This window comes from Podarcis liolepis (assembly GCF_965112155.1).
Source record: "Podarcis liolepis genome assembly, chromosome: 11".
In the NCBI taxonomy this organism is placed as follows: Eukaryota; Metazoa; Chordata; class Lepidosauria; order Squamata; family Lacertidae; genus Podarcis; species Podarcis liolepis.
The window spans coordinates 1,335,900-1,352,632 of NC_139565.1; the positions used below are offsets into that span (position 1 = coordinate 1,335,900).

At 44.5% G+C, this 16,733-nt stretch overlaps 1 protein-coding gene across 12 annotated transcripts in view; it reads right to left on the reverse strand.

Moving 5' to 3' along the window:
* The window catches only part of TRPM3 (transient receptor potential cation channel subfamily M member 3), a 425,647-nt gene that overhangs the window by 18,133 nt on the left and 390,781 nt on the right, over positions 1 to 16,733 (reverse strand). For 6 of the 12 annotated variants that reach the window (XM_083464747.1, XM_083464740.1, XM_083464743.1 and 3 more), the window contains 2 exons: positions 14,842 to 15,093; positions 8,627 to 8,837 (listed from right to left, as the gene is read on the reverse strand). In XM_083464747.1, coding sequence (XP_083320873.1) covers positions 8,627 to 8,837; positions 14,842 to 15,093 — 463 coding nt within the window. The remainder of the gene's footprint in view (positions 1 to 8,626; positions 8,838 to 14,841; positions 15,094 to 16,733) is intronic. The other 6 variants (XM_083464736.1, XM_083464746.1, XM_083464741.1 and 3 more) reach the window with 1 other exon arrangement.

Sequence of the window (16,733 nt, forward strand, 5' to 3'; positions counted from 1 at the left end):
TGTTCAGTCTTTCTCCCCGCCCTCCGTTTAACCTTCACTTGAATTGACTGTTAGTCAAGGAAGATTTCTCTGGGATCCTTTTGAATAGGTAGCCTCTTACAGAAAATTAAAAATTGAATTAATTCTGTTGCACAAAGTTCACCAGCATGGAAACAATTTTTCAGTCCAGAGCAATTAATAAGTAAGGCTGTGTGCACATCATACATTTAAAGAGCATTCTTCTTCCCCCGAGAATTCTGGGAACTGTAGTTTGTTAAGGGTGATGGGAATTATAGCTCTCTGAAGGGTAAATTACAGTTCCCATGATCATTTTTTTTTTTGGGGGGGGGAATGTGCTTTATGTCCTTTTAATGTATAGCGTATAGACAGCCAGATAGGCCTCTCCTTTTCCACCGTCCTCTTCAGATTTTAATAGGTGTCCTGGCTCTTTTCTTTTCATTCCTGCAGCAGGCCTTAACTTTGTGTTTGAGAAGGGACCCCAAGGATCATCTAGTCCACCCCCAGCAATGCAGGAATCTCAGCTGAAGCATCCAGGACAGATGCCCATCCAACCTCTGCTTAAAAACCCCCAAGGAAGGAGAGACCACAATGTCCCGGGTGTTATGTACTGAACTTCTCACCCTGGGCCACCAGGGGGATACTGTAGATAGTTTTCACTCAGGTCCGCATATGCAAATAAGGAATTGGAAGTGACGTTCAGTGATTGGATATGTACAGAAAGTTGTTACTGTTGCTTTGTAGTTGAGCTCTATATGGTAAGCAGGCTGACTGAGCCCTTCAGTTCAGTTCTGTTCTGGCCTGTGAATAAACAAGAGCTGTTTGAAGAATCGCTGTGTCTGATATGTTCACCCACAATTTAATACCGAGGGACACCGTTCCCCTGTCAAGCTGCTCTTCCTGATGTTTAGTCACAATCTGCTTTCTTATAACTTGAAGCCATTGGCTTGAATCCTACTCTTCAGAGCAGGAGGAAACAAGCTTGCTCCCTCTTCCATGGCACCTGGATACTTTAGATACTTGAAGATGGCTATCCTATCTCCTCTCCTTTTCCAGGCTAAACATACTCAGCTCCATCAAGCACTCCTCATAAGCCTTCGTTCCAGACCCTTGATCATCTCGGTTGCCCTCCTCTGCACATGTTACAGCTTGTCAATATCCTAATTGCAGCGCCCAGAATTAGACACAGTATTCTAGGTGTGCTCTGACCAAGGCAGAATAGAGTGGGACTATGAGCTTCCTTGATCTGGACACTAGACTTCTGTTGATGCAGCCTAGAATAGCATTAGCTTTTTTTTGCTGCTGTTGACTCATGTTAAGCTTGAGGTCCACCAAGACCCCTAGATCCTTTTCACATGTACTGCTAGTGAGCCAGGTGTTCCCCATCTTATATTTGTGCATCTGGTTCTACTTGCCTAAGTACAAAACCTTCCATTTGTCCCTATTGTAATTCATTATGTTAGTTTGCGCCCAGTTCTCCAACCTGTTAAGGTCATTTTAAATTCTGATTCTGTCTTCTGCAGCATTAGCTCTGGCAGAGGAAGGGGTGCGGGTGTGTGGCCACTCCAGGTGCCATCCCGGGGGGGGGGGACATTGACACCCACCCACCCACACTTGCCGCGCCCCCTGGGCGCTTGCCGCGGGCGGCGAGAGGCTAGCAGCGCCCCTCCCCCGATGCTCACCGCGTGGGCAGCGGGAGGCTAGCGGTGTCCCCCTGATGCTCACCGAGCAGGCAGTGGGTGGTTATGGACGCTCGCTGGGCATGCAGCTAGCCCTGCCCCCGTGAGCTGGCCAGCCCCACTCCTGCACCACTCTGGGTGCCAGAGCAGGTAGCTTCGCCTCTGTGCCCAAGTTTGGTGTCATCTGCACATTTGATGAGCATCCCCTCAATTCCTTCACCCAAATCATTTATATAGACGTTGAACAACAACGGGCCCAGGACAGAACCCTGTGGCACCCCACTTGTCACTTTTTTCCAGGATGATGAGGAACCATTATAGAGCACTCTTTGAGTTTAATCAGTCAACCAGCTACAAATCCACCTAACAGTTACCTCCTTCAACCCACATTTTACCAGATTCCTTGTAAGAATAGTATGGGGGTCTTTGTTTTACTGAAGGGGTCACATTGGTGGGCCACATTCTGTCAGGGGTCATCTGTTGGGGGACACAGGCTGGCAGTGTGTGGACCCAGAGACTGTGATGGGCAAAGCAAAGACAAAAGTGTTTTGGTTTAACTAGTCTGGAATAACAGCCATGCTGCTCCCATTTCCATCACGACTACTTCAGAAGAGAATTGAGAGAGAGAGGGAGGAATGAGAGGGATGAAAGGCCTCAGAGTTCATCAAAACTTGTTTGCCATGATCACCTGCATGGTATAAATCAGTGAAGTTTCTGTTTCGGAAGACATCCTATGCATTTTTGCATTTCTGAATTTTATCCCATGCTCTGGACTAGGTACTCATATAAATTTGCAGCCCACAGATAAAATGCTAGTTGGATAAAAAATTATGAAAGTGAGGGAACAGTGGAACACTGGAAAACTGTTTCTGCTTGGTTCTGCTCACAGCGGCGTATTTTCAGTCCTTGTCTACATCCTCTATCTCCCGTGTTTATCATCTTTTTGTGATGCTAATTTTTCTTGGCCTCCTCCATGTTCTTTGTGTAGCTTCCTATCAGATCCTCTGTCTCTGGTCACTGGAGTGCCAACAGAGTGTGGCTGCTTCAGGCCACAGCACCCAAACTCCAGCGGGTGCAGAATGCTGTGGCGAGGCTCCTTACGGGGTCCTTGCCGCGGGATCACATTCATCCAGTGCTTTACCAGCTGCACTGGCTCCTGGTGGAGTACAGGGTCAGGTTTAAGGTGCTGGTTTTGACCTTTAAAGCCCTATGCGGCCTAGGACCCTCATACCTATGGGACCGCCTCTCCTGGTTTGCCCCACGGAGGACCTTAAGGTCCACAAATGACAACATTTTGGAGGTCCCAAGTCACAAGGTGATTAGATTGGGCTCAACTAGGGCCAGGGCCTTTTCAGTAGTGGCCCCGACTTGGTGGAAAGCTCTGTCACAAGAGACTAGGGCCCTGTGGGACTTGACATCTTTCCGCAGGGCCTGCAAGACAGAGCTGTTCAGCCTGGCCTTTGGTTTGGACTCAGTCTGACCCTTATGTTTCCCTCCCCTTATGGTTTTGATCTATGGGCTATTATTAAAAGGAGGCTGCATTTTAAATTGCATTGTAACCTGTAAAAAACCTGTAAAAAATTGGGTCTCCCCCCCCCATTATGATTTTACTGTAATTTTACTGGTGTTAGCTGCCCTGAGCCCGGCTCTGGCCAGGGAGGGTGGGGCATAAATAAAAATTATTATTATTATTATTATTTCTCCAATATGATTACAACAGCCATGACACAGAACTTGTTTTTTTTAAAAAGATGTGTTTTGCATGTGGGTTTTGAAATTTGCTCATTTGTAAATCATTGCTCTAAAATCCATTTCTCATTTGACTCAGTCCATGTGTGAGAGAAGGACGTTGCCTCCTGTTTAGCAGCATAAACACATTCTAGGGGAAATGATTAGAGGTTTAGCAAGAGGGCCAGAGAAATTCAGTGGGCCTCAAATAATAATAAAAATGACTCCTGTGTCAAATAATTATGAATGCACCTTCTCAACAAATACATTTCATTCCCAATCCTAACTGCACATTCTACAATATCCATGCACATTCAGGCATTTATTTATGGACACTTCACCACCACAAAAACCACAGAGAACATGCAGCCAGTTTGTAAATCACTCTGCATTGCTTCACAGAGGTTAAGACGAACATGGGGCACATCTGTGGCATGGAGAGGCTGCCAGTTGATGCCCCCATGCGCTAACCTGGCCAGCCTGCAGTCATGCTTCACAGAACAAGGCAAAGTAACAAAATAAAAAACCCCAAACAAAACTATACAAACAAAACAAATGTAGTATTTGTATATTTCTCAAATTCAGTGAAATTTTTATATAGTACAGGCCTAAGAAACGTGGATTTCTCAATGAACCCAGAATTTATGGCTAGCAAAGAAGTGATAGAAAATGCAGGAAAGAAAGAGAAACCAAAATATTGTAACGTCTGATGGCTCTAAAGAGCGTGTTGAGCTTGTAGGCTGGTGCTTGGCTGACATTTGAGAAACTACAAACACTCCAGTGTAAAGAGTCAACTGTGGCTGATTTAGCTTAGGCCAGAGTGGAGAATATACATTTCCAAATAGTGCAAAAACAAACATTTCAGAGAAATAACATGTAACATTGTGTGGTTTAACCAGCCATGGGTTGTTCTTCTGCATGTGCTAAATGTTTTAGAGACAATATTGCATTGTCATGGACAAGAAATCACAGAATGTTGACAGCAGACTGCAGTGCTAGACTTGCGTCCCTGCATAAGAACAGCTGAAGGAGCTCAGGAGGAGGCTCTCGTAAGGGATCATATTCTCCAGGCCAGATTTCTTCTCTCTCAGGCAGACCCAGACCTGCCTAAAATTACTCTCTGAATGTGGTAGACATTTCCTCTTTGTCTTTCACTTTTAAAGTCTGTTTTGTGCAGAAATCAATCTCAGTAACATAAACACTGGATCATAGGAGCCAACTCCAGCGGGCCGTGTATATATATATATATGTATGTTTTGGTGTCCTCGGGTGTCTTCCCGTGTAAAAGTTGGGGTGTCTAGGCGACGTTTCGACGAGGTCTCACTCGTCATCTTCAGGCTGGTGCTTTCGGCTTCTTGTTACTGGAACAGAGCGGGATCTCAGTGTTTGAGTTCCTATAAATACTGTAGAGGGGTGTGGTGTATTGCCTCAAAAGTTCTGGGCAGAGGGGAAGTTCCCAGGCTAGTGTTCTTTTCTTCTTTTGTTCCTTAATTACTTGAGGGATATCTTGAGTGATTTCTTGAGTGATATTCTGAGTACCACTCAGAATATCACTCAAGAAATCACTCAAGATATCCCTCAAGTAATTAAGGAACAAAAGAAGAAAAGAACACTAGCCTGGGAACTTCCCCTCTGCCCAGAACTTTTGAGGCAATACACCACACCCCTCTACAGTATTTATAGGAACTCAAACACTGAGATCCCGCTCTGTTCCAGTAACAAGAAGCCGAAAGCACCAGCCTGAAGATGACGAGTGAGACCTCGTCGAAACGTCGCCTAGACACCCCAACTTTTACACGGGAAGACACCCGAGGACACCAAAACCTGCATTCCTGTACCCGTGAAAATCTACGAAAACATATATATGTATGTGTGTATATATATATATATATATATATATATATATATATATATATATATATATTTGTGGGGGCCAGGCACCCACAAAGTCAGTGAGCAAAGCTGGAGAGAGGCAGCCGGCCGGCCGGCCAGCCAGCCTCTGCCGTGCTGCCTCCGAGAGAGAAGCAGTCCAGCTCCACCCTCTGCAGTCAGAGAGGGAGGCACCCTTTTCTGGGTGGGGGGTGGTCTCTCTGCCTCCGAGTCTGAGCCCCTCCCTATGGAAAAGGGTGCCTTGCTGGCTGTGGAGAGGAAGAGGAGCCACCACTGGCCGCCATCAACGTCTCGTGCACATGCCTGCACATAGTGCATGTGATGTCATATGCATGACGCGCAACGTCCATTGCGTTTTTGGAGGTGCCCACATGACAATGACGGGCACCTGCAATAGCGAGAGTGAGATGGCATCCCTGCACTGGATGCTCATGGAGCAGTGGTGTAGCGTGGGGGGGGTGCAGGGGGGGCCGGCCGCACCAGGCGCAACACCTGGGGGTTAGGGGGCACAAATCCACGGGTTAGGGGGCGCAAATCCACGGGTTAGGGGGCGCAAATTACTTGCCTTGCCCCGGGTGCTGACAACCCACGCTACGCCACTGTCATGGAGATTTAGCAGATCCTTTCAAATGTTTGATTAACACAAGAGCTGGCAAACTCTGTTTTCCCTTTCTGAATGCATAAGTTTAAGACAGCACAGGGGCTCAATAATCCCCAGTATTTATATTTTATTTATTTCAAAACTATTATAAAGTTCTCCAAGGTAAGTATGTTGCAAGCTGTTTCACAACCTGACTAGAGTTAGTAAGAGGCATCTGATGTGGTTATCACCTTAGGAGCTCAAATAATGAGTAACAGCAGTTACTTAAGAGTTCAAATAATCAGTATCAACAGTAAAACAGATTTATTTGAATCTCTATGTAAGGCTTTAGCACTTCCCATCCTGTTAAAAGACATTTACAGCCGCAGTCAGCTTTTGTCTTGCCCCTTCTCCATTTACATGGTTCTAAACTACAATCAGCACACCACTTTAGAAAAAAGCACACATCCCAGGCAAATGTCTGCAGAATGTGTTGCACTATTATGCCACATCCTTAGTACAACATCAATAAATGGCCACTTATAGAGGAGCAGATATTTGTTGAAGGAAACCCCAAACTTTGTGACTCTCCCTATCCCCACTCTTCCCTTATACTCACAAAAGGAAGATTCTTGCAATATATGAAAAAGATGGAAAGACAAACTCAAGAAGATAATTGCATGGATGCCATCCCTATTTTTGTTTGCTTGCATGTGATGCTATCTTTGAGAACAAAAGAGGAAGGATAATTTGAAAGAGGAAATCCCTTTTCTAAAGATAGTTGAGATATTTAAAACCATTAGGATGAAAAGAGCATAATGGTTTTCTAGCAAAAATTCCCATTATGCAGATATATTGTGAAGCAGGAGGTTAGGATGAATGCCAGAGCTGATGACTACACTTTATCCAGACGTGAACAACTGGAGAAACCAACCTGCCTCGTGCTACAATCCATGTTCTTGAATTCTACAGGAACCCATGAGCTGCCCTGCAGAAGCCTAGGCTCACCTCAGGGATGCCCTTGATGTCACAGGGGATCTATTAGTACAGATGGAATCATTTGGACCCACCACTGGAACAAGGCCTCATTATGAAATGCCACCCACATGTACATTCAAGTGGCGGGAAGGTAAATGGTGTTTCCGTGCGCTCTGGTTTCTTCACGATGTTCTGTTGTGCCAGAAGCGATTTAGTCATGCTAGCCACCTGACCCAGAAAGCTGTCTGTGGACAAAGGCCAGCTCCCTTGGCCTGAAAGCGAGATGAGCGCCACAACCCCATAGTCACCTTTGACTGGATCTAACTGTCCAGGGGTCCTTAACCTTTTTTTTTTTTAACATTCAAGTAGAAAAGGTGTGCAAATTTTCTCCAGCATGCCTGTGCTAAGCGTAGTCTTGTTCTTGCATTCCAATGGCTGCACAATCTCAGGCTAGCCTGGTCTGCCCTTGCATGTTGCCCCGGGTGGCACCAGGAGGATTAATTAAAACAGAACTCTGCGTTTTCAGATGGCCAGACAAATGAATTCTTAGGACAACAGAAATGTATGGAAACATTTAGATTGGAAACACATTAATAACATTTAACCTGCGCATAGTGCTTTCCAGAGTTCAAAGTTCTTCCCATTCATTATCTAGTTGTAATCCTTACAGCCACCATAGAATGTAAGTAACACAGCTGGATTCAACTCAGTAGTTGTATTAGTGAGAGACAGCACAATGAGTCACATCACCACAACCAGACTTTCCCACCTGTCTTCACCAAATCAGCTCTAGGGCTTCCAGAGAACTCCCAGAACAGTGCGGGGGGGGGGGGGAGCATTCAATTTGGCAAGCAGAAATGCTTACACTGATGGAATCATTGCCTTAGCGTGACATTGAATTCTGCCCGATTCTTACCACCCACCCTGTAGTTGGGAGGACTGAGGCTAAGACAGTGGCTTCCTTCAGGCCAGCCACTGAATTTGTAGTGGAGATAGGAAGATATGACCAGGTACCTCCTCTTAGCCAATGTGCTACACCAGCTCTAAACCATATACAAGGCAACCAACTTTTGTTGCTTAATAGTTGGATGACACCTATAATCTTCTAATAAATATTTTGCCAGTATCTCAGAGTGTTAATAGCAGCAATCAGGCAGGTCAAAAGATTACAGCTGGCATAAACCAGCCCAAGATCCAGAAATAACTTTCAGAACCGAATGTTTAGTAGCTAACTGGGTTTCATGTTTATGCTCCAGAAGCAAACTGGGGGATGGGGGGAAATGAAGCAGGTTGGCATGATCTACACTACAGCCTTAAATTGGCTTAAGAGTCACTCCCTCTTCCCAGGAAACTTGGATCTAAAAGAATTCGCAGCATTTTCACACAAACTACAATTCCCAGGATTCTTTTGGGAGATGCCATGACTATGAAACTGGTAGAAAACCATTGCACGGTCATCATGTATATATACATGATGTCTTAGATCAATATACATTATGTCTTAGATGTACCATTCAGTGTATCATGAATAATAAAATTTGTTAGTTTTAATGTGAATTACATGTGTTGAAAAGGAAATGCATAGCTTAGCAAAGTTATGGTTATTAGGAAATGTTGTTAATATGACCTTGTGAAATTAACAATTTAAGTGGCAGACATGAACATAATTTTTTCATTATACTTTCCTGTATTGCTTTGAGTCCTCTATCTTGAGCCATTTATTGAGAGTGTTAAAAATGATCTGGTAAGATATCACCTGATTGGAGTTTGATACCTGACTTTGGAGTATGAGAATCATAAACGTGCTTACGGTCTATCTGGTCTGCAAACACTTCCCCATAGATCATCCAATACGGCATGTAAAAAATATTCTTTGCCAGTTTCCAGGAAGGCTCCTCATTGGGAAAAAGTATTGCCTGTCTTGCAACACCAAAGCTCATCAGAACCACCAACATAATAATGACAAAATACATCATGTCTATCATCTGAAAAAAAAAGAAAAAAGAGAGAGACAGAGAGAGAGAAATATATCTAGTTTGACATGCTGTAAGGTGAGTGAAAATGTTTATAAAGCACAAAGATCAAATTGGTGTTACAGATTTTAATGAAATTAATGAATGGTAGGATTTCGATTATTTGGGACATGAAGGGAAGAACACACGCTCCAGAGGGATTCCTGGGCGAGCCTATGCAAAATGACCTGGCCAAGGTAGGGCCATTAAGAAACAATATGGGGCCATTGAGAGCCATTGGCAAGGCAAGAAAATTCCTTTCCCCCTGCCCTGGGGTGTGAACAGAGACAGGTGTTTGTTTGTTTTTTTAAAATAATTTTTATTAAGTTTCATATTACCAAATTAAACACATCAAACCAATTAATCCAAATTATAACAATACATATTATGTAATCCAATTGTTTTCCAAATTATAAATTTTTGTGGGGGGTACCCATGCTTCTTGATCGGCAGGAGTCCAATCCTCGAATATTTGTGCTGCTTTCATCTTAAGAATGATATTTCCAGTCCCCTCTTCTCAATCCTTGTCGTTACTCATTTTCCTTTTCATTCACCTCCGAGTTGCTCCGCAAGTGGGTTGAAAAAAACAGTCTTATTTGTGTTTCTGTGTGGACTTTGTACTGCTCTCTCGTAAATCACTCTCATCCAATAGTCCAGGCATTTCCGCTTGAGCAAGCAATCGCCATTTTGTCATTCCGATGAAATACAGTCTAAAAGCTCGCTCTTTAACTTTCCTGACCTGTTGCATCATAAATTAGTCTTTTTCCAGGAGGGCTGCCCCTTCCAGATCGCAACCTCCTCGAAAATAATAAATCTTCGCTCGCGCTCCCCAAGACCAAACCTCCTGCAACACAGGTCTCGTATCACATCTCCATTCTAACTGTGTCACAAAGAGAGCCCTTCTTCTTTCCAAATCCTTCACAGAGTAAAACCTTTAAGTTCATATTATTCCCACACAATTCATTTTTAGTCCCATTTGCCAATTAGTTGCTGTGATGGATCTTCTAAGAGGGAGGGTTATTAGTTAATCACATAGAGCAAAAAAAAAAAAGTCATTCCCCCCCCCTTTCAGTTCCGTTGCATTCCATTCCACATACCATGTCTGTAGTACTTTGATGTAATCTTCCGTCTCAGTCTTCTTCATTTCGGTGGTAAAATTGTTAGCATATAAAAACCTCCTGCCTCTCTTGAAGCATGTGCGTTATCTTTCACCATTTTTTTTCCTTTTAAGTAACGTAACTAGTTTTGCACCTGGAAGCAGCTTCGGAGGAGTTCTGAGGCCCACCGAGGGTTGTGCACCCAGTGCCTCACCCCCTCCTTCTTCCAAACTCGGGGGTGATTTATGGCAACAGCGGGTGAAAACTGCATCTCTCCCCCCAGGAGAGATGAAGGGAGACTGATTTACTCCCCATAATCAGCCTCTAATTCCCTTGTGCGGGCTGGATAGATGTTAATATCCGCCATCTTCCAAGGCGCCCCTAGCGGCCCCCAAACAGAGGCAGGTGTTTGGAAGGTTGCCAGGGTAACTGGAAAAGTGACAGGGTGACAGGAAAAGTGAGTCATGAGCAAGGGTTGCTGGGAAGAAGAAGCAGGAAGCAGGAAGACTGGGATCCATCTTGGGCAGGCTGACTGGGAGAGATGTCTTGAACTCCAGGGCTGCACTGTTGAATTACAAGCCCCTCTTGAGATGACCATGCTGTAATATTTGGACTCCTTGCATGCAGAGTGAAGGTGTAAATTGGTGAATAAACTATATTTCTTAAAGCTACGACAGTCTCCAACATATCTCAATTCTCCAAAGGACCCCAGACCCTGAGTGAGTGCCATGGGCTCCTGCCACCGCTTGGCAGAGGGGGAGGCACCTGACTTTTGTAACATTATTCAATCACCCGAATTCTAACAAGCTGCACTTGGATACAACAGAAAGTGAAATGTTTCCACAGAAAACCAAAAGGCTGTAAGAAAAGTGAGAAACCGCATATAATGCACATTTCAGAGATACTTGATGGGGCTCAACTATTACAAAACGAGTTGTGTGAATCTCATTTCACTACTCCTTTGAGCAAAAGGTGGTGACAGTCGTTGCCATTTTTTCTCCCTTGACAAGGACACAATGCTGGAAGACTTGACCTTCTTCCCCACTTCTTTCAGCTCTATGTGTCTTTCAAGATTCAGATGAATGCTACTGTGGGTTTTTCTCTCTTTCTGCCTTGTGTGTGTGTTTGTGTGTGATCCAGGGGCAGAAGGGAGGGAAATGAGCAAATAGAAGGGTCCACGGCATGTGATAAAAAATGTAAATGTGCCCTTGGGTTTAAAAAGGTTGCTGGCCGCTTTTCTAAAGTGTCTCCTAACTTTCTGGAGTAGATTTGGGAATGGCAGAGGGGACTGCAGAGAGGAGAGGGAATCAGCAAACATCATTTTCTCCTTCTTCCACTTATGGAAGCTTCTTCTGGATCAAAAAACCTCCTAGCAGTGGAAAGACACAAACTGGACTTTTCAAGAATCTACAGAAGTTCAAATGCTTCAATGTCAAGCTTAAAGGCTGTAACAAAGGTTTTTCTTAGGGATACTCGATGTCTGTACTCATGTTTACCTCTTTTTGTCGATGTTGTATATGGGAAATATATATATATATATATATATATATATATATATATATATATATATATATATATAAAATGGCTTGGCATATTTCAGGTTTAAGAAAAAAAGAGAGGCAGCTATTTTTTATTTCTGTGTTTCTATCAAGATCAGGGCCATACCACCTCACTCAAAGGTTTTCAGTGGAGTTTGATCACCCATTCAGCTGTGAGTCATCACCTCTTGGGTATTCAAAGGGGTGGAATTAAGTGATGGGCATGCAGGTGTGGACCAACCCTCAGTCTGGCAGGTCATTAGGCCTGCTTGGCCTCCCCATTTGTCTACCAGACCATTTTAGCCAAGCCACTCCTACCTCTGCCACACCTGACACCATATATGGTGTAGGTCACATAAATTCACGTCTGGGTCAAAAGAGGGGTTCACAGGAAATGTTGATCAGTGACACCTTCAAAACCTTTTCCAAGGTGCTTTGAAGGTCTAAATGTCAGCTGGGGCTGACAGAGAGCCCTGCAGAGACAAAGCTCTGACAGGCAGCCAGCTGCCGTGGCCCTGGCTAGTTCAACTCAAGGAATTCCTTAATTCAGCTGTTGGGGCTGGGAGAAGCAGGCTGGATTCACATGTGAAGAAGGGCAACATATAAATCTTTAAACAAACAAATAGTAGACAGTGGAAGTCCAAATCCCATTAAAAAAAGAGAGTTTTGAATGTAATTCAAACATACATATACAGAAATCTGGATTTTTTCCCTCTAAGGAAAGGTGAGACACAATATAGAAAACAATAATTTTAGCCTATAGTTTTTTTTATAGACCAATAAAAATGCCTTGCCTTTGTATCTATGCTGGAAGCCCAGCCTCCAACCCTCCTACACTGAACGGAAGAGACATGGCCCAAGGTACAATGCACCTGGAGCATAGGCGCCGACTCCATGGGGCCTGAGGGGGCCCGAGCCCCCTCAAAAATTCGTTTGGGGGGGCTCAGCCCCCCCAATAATCTCGGGCGGCGGTGGGCGCGTCCGCGGCTTTCATAGGGCGCCCGGCGCGCACCAGCTCGATAACGGGCACCGGCGCGGCGGGGGGCGCCGGGCCGGGGGAGGGGGGCGGCCGGCCTGTCTCCTTGGCAACCCCATTGAGCAGCGCCGGCTCCCCCGGGAGGGCCATCCCCCCGCGCCGCCGATCGCCAACACCGCCGACGCTGTGGCTGCCCGAGCCCGAGCCCGAGCCCGAGCCCAAGCCCGTCAGTCAGTCAGGAAGGAAGGAAGGAAGGAAGGAAGGAGAAATGGGGAGGGAGACGAGGGAGGAAAATTGCGCGCAGGGTGAAGAAAGGAGAAGGGCGAACGAGACGAGCTTCCAACCCAAAAAAGGGCTGGAAGACTGGGAGGATGAAGGATCGGGAAAGAAAGCGATGCCTTCCCCGCCCGCGACGTCGCCCGCTTGTCATTGGCAGCGCAGCGGGCGCCCAGAGGGGCTGGGCACTGGCGCAGGGCCGCTCCGCAGCTGCGGAGGACAGCTGTGTGGCCCGGTGGCCAGGCAAGCTCGGGCGGGGACCCCCATGCGAATCTAAGACGGGAGAAGAGGGCAGAGCAAAGGGGGTCCCTTCCCCAACCTCTGGCTCTGAGACTTCCCTGCGCCCCAGAAATGCGAAAGGATTTTCTCTTCTTTTTTTTTTATAAATATTTTATTAAGTTTTCAAATACAAAGTTAGAAACATACACTGAAGAAAAAAGTAAAAGAACAAGTAAAAGAACAAGAAAAAGAAAAGAAGAAAAAGAAGAAAAGAAAACCAACCATTCAACACATTTTTTATATAACTAACTGGACTTCCTCGCATCTCCCTTACCCTGCATTCCTTATAATAAAGATATCAGCAAATTATTACCTTGTTTCGTACCTTATTTTGTACTTTTCAAATACTATACCTCTAAATTTAACATACTTTTCATCAGTTACTTATATCTTAAATTAAACATAGTATTACCTTAGATTTTGACCTTTTCTTACTTAAAATATAATTTCCTGTTTCCCAAATCTAATTGCTGAAGCTATAGTTTCCGAATCGTGTAAATTTTAAACATTCATACAACTTATATTGTTTTTGTAAATAGTCCTTAAATTTTTTCCAGTCCTCTTCCGTTGTTTCTTCTCCCAAATCTCGGATTCTGCCCGTCATTTCAGCAAGTTCCATGTAGTCCATCAATTGCGTCTGCCACTCTTCCAGTGTGGGCAAATCTTGTGTCTTCCAATATTTTGCGATAAGTATTCTTGCTGCTGTAGTTGCATACATAAAGAAAGTTCTATCCTTCTTTAACACTTTCTGGCCAACAATGCCCAAGAGGAAGGCCTCTGGTTTCTTGGGAAAGGTATACTTAAATACCTTTTTTAACTCATTATAGATCATTTCCCAGAAGGCCTTCACTTTTGGACAAGTCCACCAGAGGTGAAAGAATGTCCCTTCAGCCTCCTTACATTTCCAACATTTATTATCAGACAGGTGATATATTTTTGCAAGCTTGACTGGGGTCATGTACCACCTATAAATCATTTTCATAATATTTTCCTTCAAGGCATTACATGCCGTGAATTTCATTCCGGTGGTCCATAACCTTTCCCAGTCCTCAAACATGATGTTATACCCAATATCCTGAGCCCATTTTATCATGGCTGATTTTACTGTCTCATCCTGAGTGATTTTCTCTTCAACCTGCCCTCCATCCTCTTGCAGAAAACTCTTTGCCTGCCCTGCCCGTATCTCGTTTTTGCTTTTTAATTCCACACACGCACCCTTCGGACTTCGTGGCAATCGGGCGTGCGGGTGCGTTTCCTAAGAGAGTGAGGACCCCCGCCTCCTCCCCACCTGCTCCCTCGCCAGCCAGCCAGCCGCGCGCCCTAGCCGGAGAGCCCCGGCCGTCCCCGTCGCGCAATCGGCTGGATCTCCCTTCAGCAGGCCGTGCTCACAACTCGGCCCAGGGACCCCCAGCAGCGGATCTCCGGCTCAGCTGAAGAATCCGGCAACAAGCCCCCTCCTCCCCAATTGCTCCGCCGAAATACTCTCCAAAACCCCCCAGATAGGCCGCCGGCCGCCAAGTCTAGTGGCGCCCTGAGCGAGGGTCTCTCCCCAACACCGCCACCTCGAACTGCGTTCTCCCGGCTACCCGAGCGAACCAGCGGCAGGACCCCGGTATGGGCCCCCCCAATATTTTTTATAAGTCGGCGCCCCTGACCTGGAGGATAATGGCAAGGGTTTTGAATTGTCTGGAGGCAGACTGAGTGTTAAACCTGGAGGTTGCCTAAAAGAAGCATCATCTTCTCTTATTTTCAGTTAATCCTTAATTCAGTTAATTCATTACAAAAAGAAAGAATGGGAAAGACTTTCTTACCATTTTCCCAATCATCATTACATATGGCCCCAAATACTTGTTCACCCCGAAGATGTCCAGCAGTCGGATATACCAGTAAATGATGTTGACACAGTATATGACACGGCCATCGCTCCTAAACGGCTGATCTTGGAGGCGAAGCACCATTCCCACAGAAAATAGGAGAATAGCAATGAGGTCAGTAACGTTCCAGTACTCTTGGAGCCACACTTTCACTTTTTGCAGCAGCTTCCCAGGTTCTGACATTAATATCTAGAGAAAGAGGGATGGAAATGTTAGACATGTTACTTCATGTTGAGCCCTATACATGGAACAAGGATTCACATCTCTTAAAGAACCCAAACAATAATTGCATGATTCAGCCACAAGGGCCAGGAAACACAAGTGAGCAGCTGTGCTCTGGACTCTGTGATGTTAACCTATGAGGGAGTTGCATTACCTGGGATCATAGACTTACAGACTATATTATTATTATTATTATTATTATTATTATTAGCAGCAGTAGTAGTAGTAGTAGTAGTAGCAGCAGCAGCAGTCCTATTTCTCTAGAGTTAGATGTGTCGGAGCTCACGCCACAAACAATTGTACCCTGCCCATCCGGCTGGGTTGCTCCAGCCACTCTGTATGGCTTCCAACATTAGAGAATGGATGGCGGCTAATGGATTGAGGTTGAATCCTGACAAGACAGAAGTACTGTTTTTGGGGGACAGGAGGCGGGCAGGTGTGGAAGACTCCCTGGTCTTGAATGGGGCAACTGTGCCCCTGAAGGACCAGGTGCGCAGCCTGGGAGTCATTTTGGACTCACAGCTGTCCATGGAGGTGCAGGTCAGTTCTGTGTCCAGTATTACCACTTGACCCCACCCCACTCACCATTCCCCTCCCCCTCTTCCTCGTCCCTTTTCTTCCTAACCTAATACTGCATGTAACACTAATGTCTCACAAGAAATGAAACTGTGACCAAAAGCTGCAACATTGGAAGATTGAACTTGGGGAACATCTGTTGAATTTCGGAGTTAAGGAAGTCATCAGATCTGGTGGGACTGTGAAGCAAGTTGATGATTATTTTTGGAACAATTATTTTTTGGATTACAAATCAAAGGTTGGGGAGTGGATTATCGGGGAATGGGACAATCTGATAAAAGAAAATGGAGAATTTTTCTGTATGGAGATCCCCGGAGATTCGCTCCCCAAGGAGAAAGGGAAGAAAATATGCAAGAATCTAACAAAGGACAGGGACGTGTCCAACTATAAACAGAAACAAGAAAACCAGCAGAGGGGGCATAGAAGGGACTTGAGAGCCTCGGATATTAGAACACCCGATTGATGGATAGAACATAATGGTGGAAGGACTGACATTATCCGAAACCAGGAAGAAGGGACGTTGGATTAAAAAAAAATTTTTTTTCCTATAAACTATTTTAATTTTGGAATTAGTGTAATACTAATGAAATATTAAATCGTGCTGGAAAGGAATAAATTGGCTTTAGTAGAAAGGTCTAAAGGAGTTAAGTTTAAATATGGTTTAAAATTTGAAAATCTTAAGGTTTAGAAGGTAAGATAAGGTTAAAGAAACTAATGGGAAATTGAGCTGTGAAATTTCTTTTTCTTTTTCTTCTTTTTTTAAATGGTAATGAAGTTTTAGTAATAAGATAATATAAGAACTTGTAAGAATGGATTGATAAGAGATCTAAACCTGAAGTGATAACATATGAGGATAAATAATTATGGGTAAAATAAGAGGGTATGAATTTGCTGAACCAACTTTTAAACGGAATACAAAAAAGGGAGGTGGGAGGAAGCCAGGGAAATAAGTAAATGAATGATGAGAAATTGAAATAAGGGATTTTTATATTTTTTCTTTTTTCTTTTTTTACTTTTACTTTTTTATGTTA